A 20,946-nucleotide genomic window follows, 5' to 3' on the forward strand; every position below is an offset into this window, starting at 1 on the left:
GGGGGGATATATTCTGTTAGATTAACATGATATTTACTTAACTTCAACGGATATTCATTTCAGTCAACCGAATGAGGAAAAAAGACTGCACTGATTTGATTCGTTGAAGTCAGCTAAATTCTTCTGTAAGTGTGGCAGCAGAAAGGACTCAATATACTAGGAGGCGCTGCAAAAGATGGCAAACACGAACTGATGAAGGTATTGCAGCTCAACCTTAACCACTGTAAAAATGCACATGATCTGCTCACGTGGACAGCGCAGAAGTGGAAGGTTTTTCTTGTCAACGTTATTGGCACCAGCAAGAAGTGAATTTTTGAATTCGGGGAATCGACCATTCCGAACTATTTCGTATTTAATTTATTTAAGCATCCTCCATGTCGTCAGTTGATTCCGTTCGGTGTCCGATGATAACGTGTGCATCATAATCTTGAAAGGAATGTTTTTCAGAAAAACTTTTTGAAATCACTGGAATGTCCGCAAGAAACATCCCATGATTCCATACGTTAAGAATATAGAAAGATGGGTAAGAACTACGTATAACTAAAAGAATGTAACGTACTTTAGAATTTTCCATTAGTATTACAAAGCTTTATTAAGTAGAATTTGTTTTCCACTTCAACATAGTAATTGATGGACTCCGTAACTGACCACTAAAACGATTGAAATTTGATTTCAATCTCAATGGATGGAGGTCAGAATTACAAATTGATTTCTGATCGTTTTGCCACAGATCACAAATTGTTAATTTCCCACAACTATCGATGAATTCATAGTCGAAATAATTCCATTATATCCTCAACTAACGATGATCAAATATTAATTCCTACTGTGTGAATTAATCGGAATCCTTTATCTTAAATGAAATGCACACAAAAAAAAGAACCCGATGCGTTATTGAATCCATGAATTTTTAGGTTTATCTCCAAAAATGGAAATCGAATAACTCCAATATAGTTGTTAACCTTGTCTTATCTTAAATGTAATTATGTATGATGAAACGTCATTTGATGAACAAAAAAAAGTATTTATGTTATTTCTCGTTTTGACATGAAATATTCGATCGTAATAAAATTTACACCTAAAAGAATTCAAATCCGTTGTCATCATCCAGATAATCATTTTCACCCCAGTCCTCAGCCTCATAACTAGAACCTTCAGTACCGTCATATAAATCATCATATGCACAATTAACGTTCCTCTTTATGTTAAATTCTATTTTCAAAAGAGGTGACAAAGATTCGACATTTTCCAAGTCATTGATAATTTCATCGACAATAATTTTTAGAATGACATTGTTCCCCCGTTTTTTTACAACTACATCCGCAGTTGAGAAAAGGTTTGCCGTTACATTACTGCCCGTCACGTCTAAAAATCGTAAATTTGGTGCCAACCTGACGAGTCTGCACAATCCTTCATCTGATAGGTCATGAACTTCTCTATAGACCAATTCCACCAATGACGTCAATTCGTTCATAGATTTGAAAGTTACATTCTTCAACCCAGATACATCCAGGCCCTTTAAATTGGGTAACATTGATATCAGCTGCAACGAATCATCAGTAAGTCGTGCTTGTCCTGCAAGATGTTTCGACTATGATAATCCATGTTTATGCTTGAAGTTCAAGCGGAAAAAATTATAGAAATAAAACAGATTTGGGACAGGATTAATTTATCTGCAGGGATGGGAGATAATTTGAGCTTTAAAAATTGATTGACAAAGATAAAGTAGAATATCCATGTTCAAAGGATACTAATTTTCCCGTATCGAACCATCTGTTCAAAGGTGCACGTCGCCAACACATTTCAGTTGTAAAGCGGTAAACGAAGATACTTCGTTTACAACTAATTTCCATTTACCACTTCGCTACTGATATCATTCGCACATTTCCAAGTTACGAGGTAATCATAGACATGAAAATAATGGTCAGATGACTTTTGACATCATTCGAAATTAGAACATCTAGTTCTCGCATCCCTGCCCGGAAACCATCGTAATCAACTCAATAAATCTGAGGATTTCATCCGGCTTCAATCGCAGAAAGTTTTGCGAATGCATCCCGCTATATATGAATTTAGTAAACAAAAGCTTTACGTTCAGTCTCTTACCAGCAATGTCTAAATATTCAAGTGCCCGCAGATTTTTTAGGATTTCAATTAACAGGGGATCATTGAGATTGACATGGTCCCCTGGAATGTACAGCTTCCTCAATCCGGCCAAGTTTGAAATTTTTGCAATTTGGTGAAATCTGACCGTGGACATTGAAAAATCTAAATGGGTCAGTTTTGTTAAATGTTCTATTCCATTTAGACAAAAAATGTCGTATCCTCTAATGACCAATGTTTCCAAATTTTGAAATCTCTCAAAATCCTAAAAATCAAATGAAGTAGTGATAAAATCGTATCCGTTATGAAACTTATAAATCATAAATTTCTCGATTATTCAATAAGATTTATGGTAGTCGAAACGGTTTCATGGAAAGTATTTGACCACAAAAAATTCAACGAAGAATCTTCGAAATTTTACATTTAATTTTTCACTGACTCTCATTGGAAAATGAAAGCACGAGGGAAAGAGAAAATATAAAAGTTACCCTGATAACTCCGGTCGGCTGCCAGTACCGACATATAACAGAGAGTTCTTTAATCGAACTTGGTAGATCTTCAAACATGTTATATGCAGTGGAGATACTGTGGTCACATTTAAAAGATATTAGATTGTCGAATTTTTTAAGCATCTGTGACAATGAAGCTGTATGGTTCGAGAATGTTGAATAAATCGTTAGGTCCAGAGCTTTTAGGTTCTCACAGTGTGTAGTAATCAAAGCAATGGAATATGCGGATACAATTTTGCAGACAAGTTCTTCGAGATATTCGCCACATTTTATCAAATATGTTTCGAATTGTGCTTCAGTAACAGACACGAATTCCAGATCAAGTCTTTTCATAGACGACCAAGAATGTTGTGCTAGCTCCTTCCAGTGTGGACAAACTGCAGTGAATCATTTATTATCAGTGAGAAATGAGGGAAGTAAGTATCAATTGAACTACCTTCTTCAATTCTCAGTCTATCTTCCAGATCGAGTTTCGAAAATATCTGGAGTAAGCAGTCGTTGTCTAGAATGTCAATTGATATCAGTGATCTTGAGACTAAAGTCAAGGTCAGAATGCAATCATCCAATTGGACTTCGTGATTAGAAGCTGCTTGCGATGCTCTGGAATGAAATACATATTCTAATGTTTATGCGGGTTTGGGTAAGCTTTGGCTTTTGAATGGGCCGCAAAAATTTTAAAACAATGTTTTACTTCATCAGATAGTAAGTTTGTGAATTAGAAATTCTTTGCATTGTTAGTAAAGAATTGGACATAAAAGGATGGGAACAACTGTGAACGTACCGAGCAAATATGTAGAATTCGAAAAAATAATATTAAATAGCATCATTGTGTAGCATAGGTTGATCTATCCGTTTTTTTTGCTATGTATAATTTATCATAAATTCCAACCACTTATGATAGTTTTCCTAAATTTTAAGAATGAAATGGAACGGCACAATGATTCAAAATTGTATGCCATTTGAAGTTTTATCATTATCTAATGAGTTGGATCATCGCCATACCAAAATTTATCTACGTTGCTTCCAATTTTTTGGAAAATGTACCATACCTTGGAAACACTGTAGAATAGTGGCACGAATATATGTTGTACTATAAACGCTTGTGAGTTGCTCGAGGAGGTCCAAACTTCAAAATGTTATACTTTTTGTCAAGATCCTCTCAAAAACAAAACCAGATTCTTAAATCTTTATTTTACAATCTACACGAAGAAAGATATAACTCCTAGTAAGTAAATTCGTTGAGATAATAAGACATTTCAAATAAAAATGGTTTTATACATTTACTTGTGCCTAATGACTCTACTGCACAGAAGTAAGTAAAAAGTAAGTCATTTTTTTCACAGCATAATGTGAATTTTTAGACTCAATGGATCTTTCAAGCAATAGAAAATATTGGTCGAAAATTAATCCGAAATCAAATCGATTAATCCTAAATCTTCAATAATAAAAAATCGAAAAAATATTGAATTTGTTTTACTTTTTGCCTGAATGTCAAATAAAATGTTTATAAAAATGTGCAGGATTTGAGACGGAACACCAAATTATTAATCAGATGAAAGTGGTTTATAGAAGAAAATATAAGCAATTCAATGGAGCAATCCTATTGGCAATTGATCGCCATTGCCCTGCTTTCGAGTATTTATCGCTCGTCTGCCATTTAATGATTTCAGGGTTCTAATAATATGTGAAATACAACTGGATGATACCTTACTGCATCTTCTTCATTTTTGTAGTAAACGTGGGCGAAATTGTCAATAATGTCCGGTGGTGGAGAAGAATGTGTTTCATCAGCCCACAAGTATGTACACCTGACGGGCCCATACATTGCTAATACTCTCTCCAATTTCTTTTTATATCCTTTATTGCATACTTCTTCATGTCCACTGGCATCACTACGCAGGGATAAACCCTGAACAATAACTTTTACTGGAGTCATGTGTGTCACTTTGACGGATATTTCACTGAATTTTAGCGAATTTTATATATCTCATAACCTAACTCTCTCGTGCCAATATCTCTCACAGTACTATTGGGTCCAGTCGTATTTTTATTCGTAGCAAACGAAATTCTAATAAAATATAAAAAAATTCTAAAGAATTGGAAAATGATGAAGGGCTGGATGATGAAACACGTAATTAGTGGAATGCTTGACTATATAGGTATACTCTTTTTTTTACGCCCTGCTGGTTCTGCGAGAGTTTACATTTTGTCTGTGGTATTTACTACACAGCCATTGGTTAATCTCTTTTTCCAATGAGAAACCTCCTTTACAACGGTTGGCTTATGGGTAGTAATGTTTGAGTTGGCGGTAAAATTCGCTTTTTTAGTGAGTCCCAATTCAGCTGAAAATCATAGCAATTGGGAAAGTAGGGTGTCTAGAAATCATTCTAGGACAATTCACAACTAAAATAAAGTTCGTAATTTTATGCCATCGGTGCCCGTAATCGCGCGATTCTAACCTCGCTTCGCTCGATTAAATCGCGGATTCCGGGCGCGATGATATAAAATTTTGTATGAAACGCGTGCGTAATATATTTTTCGACTCGTGGGGTCATAAAACTCGCCTTTGGCTCGTGTTACAAATCCCCCACTAGTCAAAAAATATATTACGCACGTGTTGCATAATATACTATTTTGTTTTTAGCTAATCATATAAATTATGTAGTAAAGTGGTACAAGTTAAGTTTATTGTGAGTATCTCCGAAATTATGGGAGATAATGATGTTTTCATAGAGAACTATAACGGGGTTATTCCAAAATGTTTTCTTCAGTCCCGTAGATACCTACTATGAACTTGACAAGGAGACCAGTCAACTTATCCCTTTTTACATAACAACGATTATTATTTTTGCAAGCCCAAATACTATTCGTAATCTAGAACAAATAAAACTAGATTTTTGTCTTAATTTTATTTGATTAAAATTCTCACAATTATGCCAATTGCTGTATTTTTTTCGCAAGCAATAAAGAAATATGATATTTATACATTTTTGTCTTGTATCTATTCATCTTCTCTTCCCATTACACAATTGTTATATTTTACTATTCTATTCAGATATTTTATGCTTGAATTAGAGCATCATTCATATCATCTTTGAGTAACCGAAGAAATATTTTCTATGATGCAGTTTTTTAACGAAAATCTTTGTTGTTGTTTATGTGATGGATTATTCAATTCAATAACCATTTTACTAGATACTTTCCATAATTTTTTCCATGGGATCAGATGGTGAAAAAAAGATATTTATCTAACAATTATTTCTGTATATCCTAACATTAGGTAGTAATTTCGAGGAAAAAAGTATCAGTCTCTTATTAATTAAAATACGTATACTTTTTTTTTCATATTCTAGGAGAATATTCTATTTCATTTTTTGGATTTTATTCTTTTAATTTTTTTATTAGTACTTTCGGTAACCCGTTGCCGCGGGGAATATGAGGGTATGACTTTTTACGTCTGTACATAAAGATGACTTAGAACATTAACCAGAGATGGGGTTTGTATTTTAAAATCTTTATTTTGAATGATACTTGTAGCCGTTCGCAGTCGGGATTTATAGGGAAGTTTGAATTCGCTGCGTTGTGCTACAATAGCTATTTTCCCCCTTCGCACGGTGGAATACAAATCAATCTGCAGACCAATTAAGTGAAACTCTCATAAACACCATAAAAAAAACACCGCGTGTCAGTTGAAATTGCTGTATCATTTATTTCCTATAAAAAAAAACAATTACTTTCCACAGTCTGGTATTATAAAGCGGCAAATTTTATGAGATATATTAGACTAGTGAGTAATTAATATGTTTATCAATCCAAAGTTACTTCAAGAAACATGGCATCAAAGACAATTACTCAATACTAACTATTGTAAATCAACTTTATTTCTACGGTGAATGAAAATTAAATGGCTGAAACCTTTCAATTAAATAATTTCCTCTCCTCGATCCACATGTTAATGGCAATTTAATTGTGTGGTTATCTTCGAATTAAACAGGAAGAACACCAATGAATTATAGTCATGAGAATCACAACAAGAAAGGCAATTGTATCTTTTTATTACATATCTAGGAACTTTCTCCTTTAGACCGCGAACTTAGAAATTCCTGAAAACTCCAGAAATAATGACTCAGGATTCTACCGAGATAAAATTAATTAAATCGCAACAATGAAAAATGTACTGCCCCACATATGCATATTCCTAAGGTCATTCTAAGAACAGTTTTAAAAATTCTCACAGAAATGTGAATCGTCACCATTACTCAGAAAGATCCATTATCCAATTTCAAAATTCACGTCTGACTTGTTAATTCAGAGAGATCTCAAGCAATTTTGCCTTGCGTCGTCGGATGCAACACATTAACTATGACACGAGTATAAAAGGCATGAATCCAGCTGGTAAGCACATCACTTCTCTCGTAATCGTTCATCAAAGTGCAGTAGAATGTACCTGATTCCCTTCGTGGGTAAGAACAATATATTATATAATTGCTGAAACATTCTCGCTAATTATTTTTTCTAGTGGGATTGATCGGCTATGATCAATGTGTCAACGACTCTCCGGAATTGTGGAAATACGGACCCGAATATAATTTTCATTTCCAAGTTTATGCATCTGCGGTACTTGAACCTGATCGCGAGATGCAATCAAACGTATCAGCACTTGTGAAATGCCGGCCATTCGCATCGAAAGTTTCTAGTGAGATCAACGATACCCTTCGGTGTTATGTAAGTAGTGCGGAGATCGATAATTATGAAACGGATACATCATCAACACCTCCGAAAACAAACAGATCACATCCACCACAACCTTTTGAGATTACCGGATGGACATTTGATGTTCTTTTCGGAGAGAATGCAGTTGAGCACATAAAAATCCACAACTTTTTCGGGAATTACCGATTGAATATGTACCGAGACTTCATCAGTCACCTTAGCTTCGCTTTCAATTCGTTTGGAGATAAAAAAGAACGATTCACTGTGAGAAAATATGAAAGCTCGATTATGGGTGAATGTGACACACGTTTCGAAATTTCTCAACAAATGAAGTCACCTTATGGAAATATGTGGAATAGCACCTGTCAGAACTTGCGCTTGGAAGTGGTTGGATCACACTATTCGTCCCTGATGCTCCAGAAGACAAGAAATGTGAGGAACTGTAGGAAGCACACTTCCTACTTATTCGGCGCAGAAGATTCTTCCAACAACAATTCCGTCTTCAGCATTCAAACTGTAATTCAGCTATTCATTCATCCACACAAATTATGCAGGGACTGATAAAATATTATTTTTTTCAGAACTCATCTATGAGCGGAATTATGCTGACACCTCGGAGTTTTGAGTCTCATACTATTCGAACGGGGTTCATGATTACGCGCAAATCTGGTCACTTTGAGAACTTCCCGATCTTCGAAAAAATTGGTCTTCAACTGGTATCAATTGAGCCGGCATCTACAGAACTTGAAACTTTGGAAACTTATGGGGTAACGGGAATTTGGGCGGATGATTTGATTATAAGATCTGATGATAAAAATCATGTTGTAAGCTAATAACGATTGAGATCACTGCAAGTGTTTCGTTATTCATTATTTGATCATTGAATTATTACTTAATCATAGTTAATTATAAGAAGAATCCATTTGCGAATTCACAAACTAGATTCACGCACAGGTAACCACATTCTCTGTAACTTACGATTGTCATTATTGTGATCAATGAATTGAAACTTTCCATCTAAATCGACATCAATAAAATTATGCATAAAGTGGTGAAGACACTCATTTATTTTAGATGGTTAAGAAAGTATCAAAGTAATCGAGAATTACATTGTTCAAGCAGAGAAAATGCAATCTATTTTGCTGGTGGCTTCAAAAGAAAGACATGAATTAATATTTTTATCGACTAATCTTAGAAACAAGATGTGATTGATGATTTCGGTAACTGTTTGGTTTAGGTCCACCAAAAACAATATAATCATTGAAATATTGATTTCTCCCATGAAAATCCATTCTTATACTCTCGGTAGTCAGAAATATGAAGAAAAGCAAGAGCAACAAAACGAAAAATATATAGCCAAATAGTTCTGAGGTGAACTCTGTTGTCCCTGGAATCCCTGAAATTCCTGAAACCCCCCGCTGACGCTGTTGACAAGTCGAGCGAGTGATTTCATATTCAATTATTTGAATTGCTACAGAAGGATAGCGACAGGTAAATCACTCATCTTATTTAATCAGTGATGGTAGGTAGTCGAGTAGGGTGAAGTCAGAGTGTTATAGTGTACTGTTTGGGACTATTTGAAATCCACCTTTCTGTGTGTCCATCTTTTCTAAATGTACCGACAGATATTGTCCTTGGGTAACGCAGAGAGCGGTGTATTAACTACCATATCTCTCAAACTATTTGATTCTCTTTAAAAAGGCGTCCAGACTCGACCAGCGAAATTCTTTTCCGACTCCACAAGATGACCTACAATAATACTATTAACCAATCGTTTAAAATTAAATTATATTATAATAAATTAAATGTCTGTTTACTGACAACGACTGTATTAAATACTTGTGCAATTGAACCTATCCTGTATAACTATCCTATGTAACCCTTAATACAATTAGTCTGTCTATAAAGGTTAGCTTTGGGGTGTCTTCAATGTTGTGACTAATTGATTCGACTAATTTAAAGGCCCATTGAAAAAAACTAAATGTGCTGCATGAAGATTATAAGTATTACATTTTCTCGTTAGTATCTTATTATTTTCCATGTGCAATATTGAAACTACGATTGTCAGATGTGGCGCCGACTGTAATTATACACTGAGTCTAGTACCTCCAGAATCTTCTCAAGTAAGTGGATCACCACAATTACGCAAAAGTATCCATTATTCAATTTCAAAATTTCCGTCTGACTGGACAATTGAGTATGATGCATGGCAATTTACTTTGTACATGTCTATGCACCATATTAATCATGCATGCCATATAAAAGGCGGAGTCCAAATCTTGTGAGCATTACGGCTAGAGTTGTCATTGAAGAAGCAACCGGAAAATGAAGACTCTCAGCTTGATTCCCTTCGTAGGTGAGATTACATTTACATTCGTCTTTTTTAGCATCTGTGAGAAATTTAAATCTTGCTTTGCTGTATTTAGTGGGATTAATTGGCTACGATCAGTGCATCAACGAATCTCCAGAACTATGGAAGTTCGGTCCAGAATATAAGTTTGGATTCAACGCGCTGGAATCAATACAGACCAAAGAGGCAAACGAAGTGGTGGTATCAAATGCATCAGCTATCGTAAAATGTCGACCCTTCTCAGAAAATTCTAACGGAATCAACAATGCTCTTCGATGTAACATATCTTTTGCTGAACTTGATCAGTTCGAAGCCAGTGCATCTTCAACACTTGCGAAGGGAACCAGACCAAGTAACCCTGTACCCTTTGACATCACTGGTACTATTGATATTCTCTATGGGAAGGCCCAAATTGAAGAAATAAGAATCCATGATCCAATGGAAAATTATCAAATGAATATCTATCGAGATATTGCTAGCCAACTTGATGTGGCGTTCAATGAGTTTGGCCAATTCACAGGACGATTGTCAGCAAGAAACTATGAAAAATCAACGGTTGGACAATGTGATACCAAGTTCGAAGTACTCAAGCGATTGCAAAATCCAAAAAACACGTGGGAGAGTGAATGTAAAGAATTACGCTTGAGCATCCATGGAACTAATGACCAATCAGTGATGCTAGAAAAAACGAGAAATATGGAGAATTGTACAAAACGAACGCCTTATTTCTTTGGTGCCGAAGACTTCACAGCAAAATCTTCCGTTTTGAAATCCTATACGGTAATCGATTGGAAATCATTACATTATATTACATCATAAGCGTCCAATACCATGTGTAAAATACTAATGTTATCATTTTCAGAACACGTCTGTCAGTACGATTACCGTTGCACCCCAAAGTTTCAAATCCCGTACGATCAGAACGGGTACTCTTACTATCACCACCTCTAAGGAGATTAGAAAATTCTTGATTCATGAGCAAATTAGTCTGCGTCTTTTGTCGATTGAACCAGCAGCTACTAAATTTGAAAATCTGGAAACGTACGGCCTGACGACAGTTTTGGCCGACAGTACTATTTTGACGCCTAACGATGGAGTCCACGCAGAGATTGAATAATTTTATTATTTAAAATCGCTGATTCAGTAATCAATAATGATAGCTTGAGTATCTGTCTCTAATAATGTACTATGAATAAAAGCACTCGTCGAGCCGATCGAAACTGAATGCCGAAAATAGAAAACGGCTCGATGAAACAAATAGTTTTCATCATGGTAAACATGTCAAAGTTAGTGTCCACCTGACAGCGCCCATGATGAACAATACACTACGATCATGAACGAGCACCAGTTAGTAGACAATATTATGACCAGAATCTTCAGCGAAGTTATGGATTGTATCCCAAAAAATTCCATTTCAATATGAGACTTTGGATCTGATAGCAGGACTTTTAAAAGTTCCAACTTAAGACTTATGAAACTCCTATAGTACATTTCGTCACCAGACCGTCGGGCACTTTTCTGGCGATTGTAAAGACATGTTACATTTCTCGCCTTTGATAACGTTCAAGTTTTTCAAAAGTAGAAAATATCCTCAATGTGTTCAGTTTTATTCAAATTTTGAACAGCGGGACTTTATTGTACTGTACTTAGTAGTTTCGTACACACAGAAAAAAAGATACTTAAAATACGAGATTTAGAACGTAATTTACGAAATTTCTAAACTCGTATACATTACGAGTTTGGAAACGTTAATTCCGGGCCAAAATCACGTAGATTACAAGTTACGACCCCGTAATTTACGCTCCCTTTCACGTCATTTACGACATTTCAATTACCAAAAATCTGCGATTGGAATCGTAAATACATATAAGAAGAACTCTTTGGGATGACATCCAATCTAAATTAAACGTAAATTACGAGTTAAAACCACGTAAATTACGTCCAGAAAGTAGTAAATGACTGCTTTTGTACCGTAAATTACGATTCCGAACTGGTAAATTATGAAGACCCGTTCATGAATTAAAAGATTTACAAATTTAATTTGTAATTTATGTTCCCTTTCCCGTAATTTACGATGTCTCAATCACGTAAAATCTGTGATTGGGGTCGTAAATACAACGACACATATTAGAAAATTTTTTTTAGACAACATGAAATTTTTATGTTTGAGTATATTTTGGGTCATCTGAACATGATTTTCAGTAACTTTTTTTCACCATTTCTCCAAAAGATATTTAAAAATTCGGCAATTTTAGTAAATTTGAGAAATTTTATGGAAGCGGTGGAAGATATAGCTTATAATTTCTCTCAGAATTTGCCGTCTTCGATTTCTCTCAGCTTTCAGCAATATTTCCCAAAATTTCGAAAGTTTCAAAAATTCTCTCGGGAAATTTTTGAAAAAAAGTCACTGAAAGTGACCCAAACTTCAAATGACCCAAAAACTCGGACATTTTGAGATCGATCCCGTAAATCACGATTCTGAATTCGCAAATTACGAGAACCCATCTGGTGACTTACAAGATTCAACCCCGTAAATTTTACGATTAATTGTGCTTCTGCTTCAAATTTTCTGTTAACTTCTTCTTCGTCCGGCGTTTTATCAGATGATAATGTTTCGTTGATTGTTTTTTCTTCCTACATCTGTCGAAAGTACGTACTTCCTGCTGCGATTTTGAAGCAGAAAGTTAAATTTCCTGTATTGGTCAAGCTGCACGTATGCCCTGTGCAACAGCGGGAGTAAAAACTTATTCGTGCATTGATACTCAATACGTGAGAGACAATCTCGAACTTCAATTATCGGCAATTGGCGCTAATGAATATATAAGAATAAAAAAGTGATAAGTGTTCGAAAAGAATTTTTAAAAAATGAATGAAATATCATCATATGTATAACGTGAAATACTATACAAAACTCGTGTGTTATGGTATTTTTCAACTCGTAGGATTGTAAAGCTCGTCTTCGGCTCATTTTACAACTACCCGCGAGCCAAAAAACTGCACTTGTTGCGTAATATCTGTATATTATTTCAACACACTGTGTTGGAAAGTGACAATTTACGTTCTGTGGTTTGCACACATTTTGTGGTTCATATGCGATGGAAACAAAAAGTCAAGGATTAGATTTTGGAAGCCGTTGGGCGGTTAAAAGACGCATATTAATTGTATTTCTGATCATATTTGGAGAATATGCCGATTTTCTCATTTTTCATACTGATATCAGTTGAAGAGGGACTTATCTCTTTTACACGGTTATCCAGTTGATGTGTCAGAATTAGAAAGCAATTTGGCATAGTAGCCCACAAATATCGAACTTTTATTGTGCAAAAAATCAGAGCAAGAGAAAATACATTTTTACGTACTGAAAGTAATGATTATGGTACAGAAGCCCATTCAGGCCAACTTTGAATTTTTTCATATAACTTCTTTCCAGGACTTACTGTGCCTGTTACTTGACTAGCGCCCAAAACTTTAACATCTGGTCTCACCATTAACTGTTCCTTTCCACAAGCAATCAGTTTGTGAGCTGCATCCACCATTTTTTGAGATGGCTCCTCTCCTACATAATGAAAATTGGTAAGCGAATGTAATACTTTATTCAAATAATAAACAACAAAATCTAATTTAAATGTGATTCCAGTTATTACGTTGATAAGATCCAATAAACGCAATTCCAACAGATTTTTTATTGTATCCGTACGTGTGTGCCCCTTCTTTATTCCATCCAACACCTTCATAGACATTGCCATCACCTCCGATGAAAAATCTGGAAGAGAATGAATAAAAATGACAGAACGAGTTATTGTCAAGGCAGTGGTAAGTTATAATACTAGTGGGTAATTTTTACGGAACAGATCGTAGAATTAACGTGATGATTCGTCCAATTTCTGTGCCAACTGACACTTTCATCGCGTTTCTCTTCGCCCATATAGATTACAGTTCGGAAGGTAATTTCTACTTTCTTTCTCTCTGTGTAGACACTACTTGTACGATTTATGACATGAACTTACGAGAATCCAATGTCTTGCCAATTCAACTCATCCATATGATAGTCCTGTATATTACGAATACGTCCTGAGCACGCGGCGAATGTTTCACATTCTGGTGTCACAGTGTGATGAATAATAACGTAAGGAATTGGCGTGATAAGAAAATTATCTTCGCGTGATCGTCTCGCTTGCCACTGTGCCCGTGAAATTATTGTCGGACATTCAATTGCACCTACAATTAGAAATTATCAGCACAAAATATAGTACCTACTCATTTAATAACTTTCATTATCATCATTATGTATTAATAATCATTAATCACTTTATATAGTACTAAAGATACCGGGAGAGTGAAACATGATTTTTTAATTTTCCCATTAAACCCTAATTATTATTAAAAAATTACATCGAAATAACGTAACCAACTATTTGAATTTGAACTGGACATTATTGAATGAATGTATAAATAGATGTATCTATTTTTATAGAAATCGTTACAAAAGCATTATTAATAACTTACCTGAAGTATTTATGAAAATATTTAAAAAAATAGTTAACAGTAAAGTATTAGTGTTCATTATGAATGTGATTCCCACAGCGATCCGGAGTTCATCAGAGATTATCGACGACTGAGTTACATACAACCTTCGCGCTCGCACAATATATGTTCGCATCAATGATATCAATAACAGTCAAATTACACACGATAACTAGCAATAACAACTTTTGAACTAAACTAGTCTTGACCTTGATCTTCATCATCAATTGATCAATTCATTCAATATTGCCATAAAATTAAAACGGAAAAGTCTGAATTTTTTGAAAAATATATACTGGTCACGCTTTCTTAATATTCATTGACAGTAAAAAAAAAGAAAAATATTTGATACCAGTTCCGAGGTATTCTCAATATTTAAAAAAATCCATTGACAATGGTAGGGAATGGTTAATTACAATTATCGTTGAAAGCTTTCTGTTCTGATCATGTTCTCTCGTATATGAATAGAATTCAACATGTGTGAGGCATTTCAATGAACGAATTTCGAATGTGGCGCGAAAAATATGCAGATCCCGTTGCAATTAACTGATTAATGTTAAAAAATTTTTTTGTGTCGGCATTTAACAATTCAGTATTTATTCTTTCTTTGAATAAATCAGATTTGATAAGATCTGTTTCATCATATTTGAAGTAATATTTTCTAATAAATTACAACTGATATTGTTAGGGAGTTCTCCAAAGGACCACAAGGTTTTCGTTAAGAGCGGCCTTTGCTTAGAGATATTGAACAATGATGTTTGTATTTCTTTTCATAATTTTCAAGAAATTATGATATCGATCGCGGATTGAAACGTCATCAGACTAGTTTTTTTTCAGCAATTACTTCTTCAGGTGGAGTACATACTTGAAGAAGTAATGGCGGCTTAAAAAATCTACGCATTGTCACCGATTAAGAATCTTATATAGTAATCATGAAACCGTTGTACTATTATTATTATTCAGTGGACTTTGTTTTGCTTGACGGTCTGTATCCGGGATTTGTTGTTTGCAAAATTATATATGATCTCACCGACTTGTTTGGATATTCTGAGAAAGCAAGAGCATTCAATTAATATATAGGGTGTTTTTTTATTACCGATAAGCTTCTCGTCCACCTATATATATTTGGGTCCCCAGAATACGGGAAAATATTTTTTTTCATCTATTCAGAGGTCTTCAGATTATTACCATTTACGATAAAGCAACTGTCGTGACAGAGTTGGTGGGGGAGAATTGAAGGCATGTGACAAAAACGTATTTGGTTATGGAGGAAGTATAAATAATTACTTACAACAAGCCCAGCACAATATTCAATACGTTTAACGACACCACGATATTTATAATGTCACTGAAGGCGATACGAATTTGATTTTCTTTTCGAGAGTTGGAAGAGACTATCTACTGAACAAAGTTCTAAACCATATATTGTTATTCGTATCGTTCTGTACATCGGCAAAATAACTTGAAACCAGATGGAACCAGATTGATTGAAACCACTGAAATTGATACAAAGGATATGAATGATGTCAGTAGATTGGGCTGTAAAGTTCATCCGAGAGTGGCACCAAGTATTGGCTTTACATCAGCTTTCAGTGGAATACGTGTTAAAAAGTGATATTGGGCTTTAGAATAGAGAATGTGAAGAGGGTCTTTGATATTCACTCATTCATCAGTTTTCCTATGCCGAAAAATAAGAAGTACGTGGACCATTCAAAGTCTGCATGGAGAACTTTCATTTTTGATATTCCCACTACGACAAGTATTCCACACAATTGATTGCTTGTCCCGCAGTTGAGTTGAATGAAGCTATAATAAAAGTATATTTCAAGATGTTCCCACATGATCGTACGTATCAGAAATCGGCAAATTGAGAGGTGCTAAATAGCATCTCGAGTGCGATAAAGAAAAATTGGCAAGTAACATGTGTACAAATGATTTATTCGTAGCGGCGATTTTGGACGATTAACTTTTCCAAAAACGAATCGCCCATGTGTTAAAAAATGGAGTGCACAAAAAGAATAAAAATGCTAGAAGAAGAGAAGTGGTACGGGGTGGATGCCAGTTGTTATGAACTGTTGGCAGGTAGCCTGGAGCAATATATGTAACCAAAAGGATAGAAGGAGTTGGTTGCTGGATCGTAGGAGGGGAGTTGAAGTGTAGGTGAGGTCTTTTGGCGTTAGTTTGGTAGTTGGGGTAAGTGGGTACCCACTTCTGAATTTGTGGCTCCCCCATCGTTCCACTCATTGGATCATCGTTCGTCGAAAATTCGATCATTATGATTGCTTATGATGTAAATGATGCCCCGAGGCAGCAATTGTTTCCAGCGGAACGAGCCCATCGGCTGCTCCCGGCTGCGGGTCCTCAATGACCCCCCAACCCCCTGACTATTTCAACCTCCTCTTCCTTTTCCCTCAGCGTTTTTTCAATGCATGTAATGCCAGTGGGGCCCATCGAGGCATCCGGGACCTCAGGCTGTACGTTCAGCTCAATTCGAGGACAAAATTTTTCGTTCTTTCAAGGTAAAGGTCGTCATCCATCTCGCCCAGGAATAAGGAGAGAACACACTGGGACACCCCCTCCGGGGTCTCGCCCATATACCCTTCTAATTTGCCCCTCGCTTTCGCTTTTTTTATGACCGTAATTTTGAATTCTTTCACCAAAAGAGCAAATAAAAAAATCTTCAAAAACTATGTTTTAGGTGGTTCGGAGATAAGTAGGAAAGACCGACGGATGATTTCGTTATTACACGCGAATATGAAAGATGGCTGGATGGATGTGTGTCTGCCTAAAACTCACTTTAGTAGATGGAACGTTTTTTTTTATCTAAATCTCCTCTCATCTTGTTTTTTCCTGTTTTGTGGAAGTTAATCTCTCTTTTATTTTTAACTTGTGCCTCTTCAGAGTGAATCGCCTTGGCTATTATAGTAATTTCACGGTAAGACGTCTATTCCACGCGCTTCGAAGAGCAGGACTAATTTCATTAGGGATAAATATCATAATTAGCCTCATCGCGACCGTCCCGAAAATTGCAGAGTTTTGATGCCGTTAGGGCATAACGAATATATTTTTTTCATACCGTGACGGGTTTTCATTATATAAATGCAGTCACGAAAGATGTTATTGTGTGGTTTTTAATAAAAAAAAATTATCAATATAGTAGGTTATATTATTTCTTTTACAATATTGCAACCAAATTTATTGAATTCACTCGCTTTCATTCTAGATCTGCCATTCTCATATTCATTCATTATCAATATGTGGATTGACAGATTAATTTTTCAATTAATTGATTATAACGAATTTGAAATTTTACTGGTTGCAACATTGAGCTATTTCAGAGATTAAAGATTATCAATAGTATTCAATGTTTGTGGTCTCTGAAATAATGCCTTGTACTAAAAATCTACGAGACTAGTTTCATTTATGAAAATTTGTATCTCGTGACGAAGTTTCATGTGACAATTATCCGCTATTATATATAGAGAGATTTAGAATAAAACAGGAGGAAGAATCAACGAAAGAAAAATCATTAAAAAATATGTAGGCCTTGGCTAGGAAAAAAATTTCATGATCATTTTACGATTATAGCAGCTTTTTGTACCATAACTTCAATGTGGCCTTCATTTTATGTAAATAGCAAGAGGCGATTATAAATGACAAAAAATCAAGTCAAGAGGCAAAAATTCACGTTTATGTTTAATCACTCTCCATGTTAACACTTGAGCAAACGTGTCCTCAAAATAGTTTTGCGGCATATAATTGTCCTTTAATGATGATAGTAGAAAAAAAATATGTCGATAGAGGAAATTGGATGTTTTTTTTTGTCACATGATGGCTATAAATTGATACTGTGACAATGGGAGAAAGAGTTTTTAAGTGCAATAATTTGACGACTAAGAAAAATTCTTATTCTTTATTCTTAAAATGCCTTTGGCGCACATTATGGTTAAATTCATTAGAAAAATACTTTTCAGGCCATATGACATGAATTACTATTGTTGAAGAATTCACACTTTATCTATATTATAATAGGAATTTCCTGATACATTAATTTAAAAATAAAAGTCCTATAAAGTGCCTGCATGTGTGAATCATACTCCCGGAGGAATGATTAATAATTGTGAATGATTCCGAAAATTAATATATATTTTTTGATCAACAATTTCAAGAAAGGATTTTTCTTCACATTCCATGAATTCCAAATAATTTAATATTTCGAGTCGTTCACATCGTAAAAAGACGAATTAAAGGATATAGTTCCAACCACCAAGATCAACGTATCGGCCGAAATGCTTGTTAAGGATTTTCATATGAATATCAATGACAGAATGGTGTCATTCGATTTTGTATAACAATTGCAATCCATATTAATTGCTCTATTTCAAATTACCACTTGATTACTTAGGTATCTTATATATTAAAGGAGAAGATTGTATCGCTTTAAAATTTGCGATTATCGCTTAGTCATTTGTTTTTTATAGATTTAATTCTGAAAATATTGAGACATAGCCGATTATTTGGTCATTTTTGTTCTATCATGGAATTAAAGATAGCAAATAATAATTGGCAAACGCTTTGTGAGACGTGCGTAGCGCGCCTCTAAAGTGCTACTTTTATGAATTTATTATGAAAGTAGAAACACAACAATGAAGTTGGTTTGAGTCGAAATATCTCGAAACGCGTAGGACTAATTCCTCGTTGATTAACCCGAACCGCCAAATTCAAATTCGGTGCACAGAGTGTGCAGTAGGTCTTGTGTTACATAAAGGTGGAACTCCCATACGTAAACATCGAAGCAGCGTTAAGATAAACAAAAGAAGATATGCGTAATTATCTCATACATAGAGAAAAAGAAATATTTTCATCAAGGAGTTATGGACATTTACTAAAATCGGTAGAAGCTTACTAAAATTTAATTCATATTCATTTCATCGAGCATTTGGATTATATCACTCCATTATACTAAGAATTATTCTATAAGTTATGCGTAGACCAAACGAATGGACTGAGGGAGTGCTGAAGAGTTAATGTAAACACAGGCTGAGTAACAGAGATGACTCCCCGGGGCGAAAGAGCTGATGAATTTTTGTGGATTGGTGACAATATTCTTTTCGGTCATCATAACGAGTATCTAGTGGGCTAGACTCTATTAGCAGCTCGAGCAAGTCTGCCCTTCAACGAAATTCTCTCAAATACATGAATTCACCATCTAATAACATAACTAAGCGGAATCAAGTATAAAATTTGGTTACTCAACTGGGTGAAACTCGAAGGGGGAGACCAGATCATATATGATCTTTGTGGGGTTCATAGTAGCTGCGTCCCCGCCGTGATTCGTGGGTAACGCTAAATTCTGGTGAGGTTAGTAGTACCATGAGCATCCTCATGAAAAAACAGATGATCCAAAAAGTATAACTGAGATACAATTTTTTTGGCGATACTGTATCCTGGATATATCCGACTCATATTGTGAATATTCTTCAATGTGAACGGGGAAATATATCTGCAAAGATAATGTATTTTTTGTCGAAATAACGTTTTTGTCAGCCATAATTGACATATTGCTGGATCACTGGGTAATTCTTTGTAAGGAGAGGAGAGGAGCAAATTCCGTAAATGTACCCAAGCCAAAAAAATTGATAATTTTTTTAAATGAAGGGACCAATTCATTCAATGCAACCATGTTTCGACCCGCCATAACAGACAATTCCTTTACAGAACAGGGTAAAAGAAATTAAAATTTGCCTGCTTTCAAGAGGAAAAAAGTTGGAGGAGATAGCAGGACTGATTACTTTTATACTTTTACCTTTATACAACTGTCAAATATATTTTTGGTAATGTATTTTTTAACGTAGCACCTAATGTTTGACATATTAAGAAAAATGTGGTTTTTCGAAATCGTTATACTTAAAAAATTATTGACTCAGTTGAACTGAAATTTCGCCTGAAGTTTGTTCCAAAATAATATCAGTTATCACCTGGAATTTGTGATTTATATCTATTGCTTTAATGGTTTTGGTATTGAGGTTATTAAACAGCATACATGCATGCTATTCTAATGAATTTCCAAGCAAACATAGAGAATGGAAAAATGGAGCGCTTAAGCGTCTATTCGGAAGCAATACCCTATCAAGTATCATTGAACATTATAACCACGTACTATATGATGGTATAGGAATTACCGCAATAGGTCGATAAAAAATTGATTGAAATAGCCAATAAACTTCCGTGCAGAAACTAGATTGATTTCTAGAGGTGTCGCAATGAAGTTGGAGTTTGCCAGGATATAACAAGTTGGAACTACCTCGAGGAACTATGGGTGAGGGATGTTGGAGAGGGCTGCACTCGAGATTGTGAATTGAGTTATCGATATTCTCGTCGCGATCGTGCCAAGTGGTGCAGAGAAAACGCGAGGAAGCGATTATCCCACTTTCGCACGTGTAATGCGGGATTAAATGCTGTCAGGATAGGGTAAATGAAGAGTGGGGATTATGTGGACTACATACCAATATCACTATTAGTTGGGAAAAGAATAACAAGTGATTCACTTATTACTTATTGGACACTTGGATTGCTCTGGCGTTGCAATCCAAACGACTGAAAAACATTAACTAATTGTTGCCGCTAATTGACAAAGTTCTCAGGCTTCAACGATGGATTCTCGGTAGAGAGACACGCGGCAGCTGCTTAGCCATTACATTTTCACTTCTTTTTATCTGTTTTATAGTCAACCTGTGTAGGTAGCTG

The 20,946-nt window shown here is 35.2% G+C and overlaps 3 protein-coding genes across 3 annotated transcripts; 1 reads left to right on the plus strand and 2 right to left on the minus strand.

Annotated features, from left to right (window-relative positions):
- Positions 1-563: 563 nt before the first annotated feature.
- Positions 564-4,800, minus strand: LOC105273870 (uncharacterized F-box/LRR-repeat protein C02F5.7). The gene is made up of 5 exons (XM_011316561.1): positions 4,319-4,800; positions 3,049-3,212; positions 2,592-2,989; positions 2,107-2,368; positions 564-1,575 (listed from the first exon to the last, which is right to left on the minus strand). The coding sequence occupies exons 1-5, from the start codon at positions 4,546-4,548 to the stop codon at positions 1,079-1,081; spliced, it is 1,551 nt and encodes a 516-aa protein (XP_011314863.1). The 5' UTR covers positions 4,549-4,800; the 3' UTR covers positions 564-1,078.
- Positions 4,801-7,019: 2,219 nt separating this feature from the next.
- On the plus strand, positions 7,020-10,952 carry LOC105273883 (uncharacterized). Its single transcript, XM_011316575.1, has 7 exons — positions 7,020-7,075; positions 7,132-7,841; positions 7,907-8,149; positions 8,803-8,816; positions 9,638-9,681; positions 9,752-10,455; positions 10,538-10,952. Exons 1-7 carry the CDS (start codon positions 7,054-7,056, stop codon positions 10,790-10,792), a joined length of 1,992 nt encoding a protein of 663 aa, XP_011314877.1. The 5' UTR covers positions 7,020-7,053; the 3' UTR covers positions 10,793-10,952.
- Positions 10,953-12,946: 1,994 nt separating this feature from the next.
- On the minus strand, positions 12,947-14,305 carry LOC105273869 (peptidoglycan recognition protein). Its single transcript, XM_011316560.1, has 4 exons — positions 14,182-14,305; positions 13,683-13,893; positions 13,320-13,438; positions 12,947-13,231 (listed from the first exon to the last, which is right to left on the minus strand). Exons 1-4 carry the CDS (start codon positions 14,237-14,239, stop codon positions 13,047-13,049), a joined length of 573 nt encoding a protein of 190 aa, XP_011314862.1. The 5' UTR covers positions 14,240-14,305; the 3' UTR covers positions 12,947-13,046.
- Positions 14,306-20,946: the final 6,641 nt, after the last annotated feature.

The sequence above is a fragment of the Fopius arisanus genome, unplaced genomic scaffold, assembly GCF_000806365.1.
Source record: "Fopius arisanus strain USDA-PBARC FA_bdor unplaced genomic scaffold, ASM80636v1 scaffold00007, whole genome shotgun sequence".
Taxonomy (NCBI): Eukaryota; Metazoa; Arthropoda; class Insecta; order Hymenoptera; family Braconidae; genus Fopius; species Fopius arisanus.

What these genes read in the sequence shown, in the direction of transcription:
- LOC105273870 (XM_011316561.1), bottom strand. Translation starts at nt 4,548, where the DNA reads ATGACTCCAGTAAAAGTTATTGTTCAGGGTTTATCCCTGCGTAGTGAT. An exon ending in AATGAAGAAGATGCAGTAAG is followed by an intron (nt 3,213 to 4,318) that starts GTATCATCCAGT and finishes ATTTCATTCCAG; the next exon opens with AGCATCGCAAGCAGCTTCTA. An exon ending in AGCCGACCGGAGTTATCAGG is followed by an intron (nt 2,369 to 2,591) that starts GTAACTTTTATA and finishes TTTGATTTTTAG; the next exon opens with GATTTTGAGAGATTTCAAAA.
- LOC105273883 (XM_011316575.1), top strand. Translation starts at nt 7,054, where the DNA reads ATGTACCTGATTCCCTTCGTGG. An exon ending in CCGTCTTCAGCATTCAAACT is followed by an intron (nt 7,842 to 7,906) that starts GTAATTCAGCTA and finishes TATTTTTTTCAG; the next exon opens with AACTCATCTATGAGCGGAAT. An exon ending in CAGCTTGATTCCCTTCGTAG is followed by an intron (nt 9,682 to 9,751) that starts GTGAGATTACAT and finishes TGCTGTATTTAG; the next exon opens with TGGGATTAATTGGCTACGAT.
- LOC105273869 (XM_011316560.1), bottom strand. Translation starts at nt 14,239, where the DNA reads ATGAACACTAATACTTTACTGTTAACTATTTTTTTAAATATTTTCATA. An exon ending in TGGCAAGACATTGGATTCTC is followed by an intron (nt 13,439 to 13,682) that starts GTAAGTTCATGT and finishes ATTCTCTTCCAG; the next exon opens with ATTTTTCATCGGAGGTGATG. An exon ending in GTTTATTGGATCTTATCAAC is followed by an intron (nt 13,232 to 13,319) that starts GTAATAACTGGA and finishes TTCATTATGTAG; the next exon opens with GAGAGGAGCCATCTCAAAAA.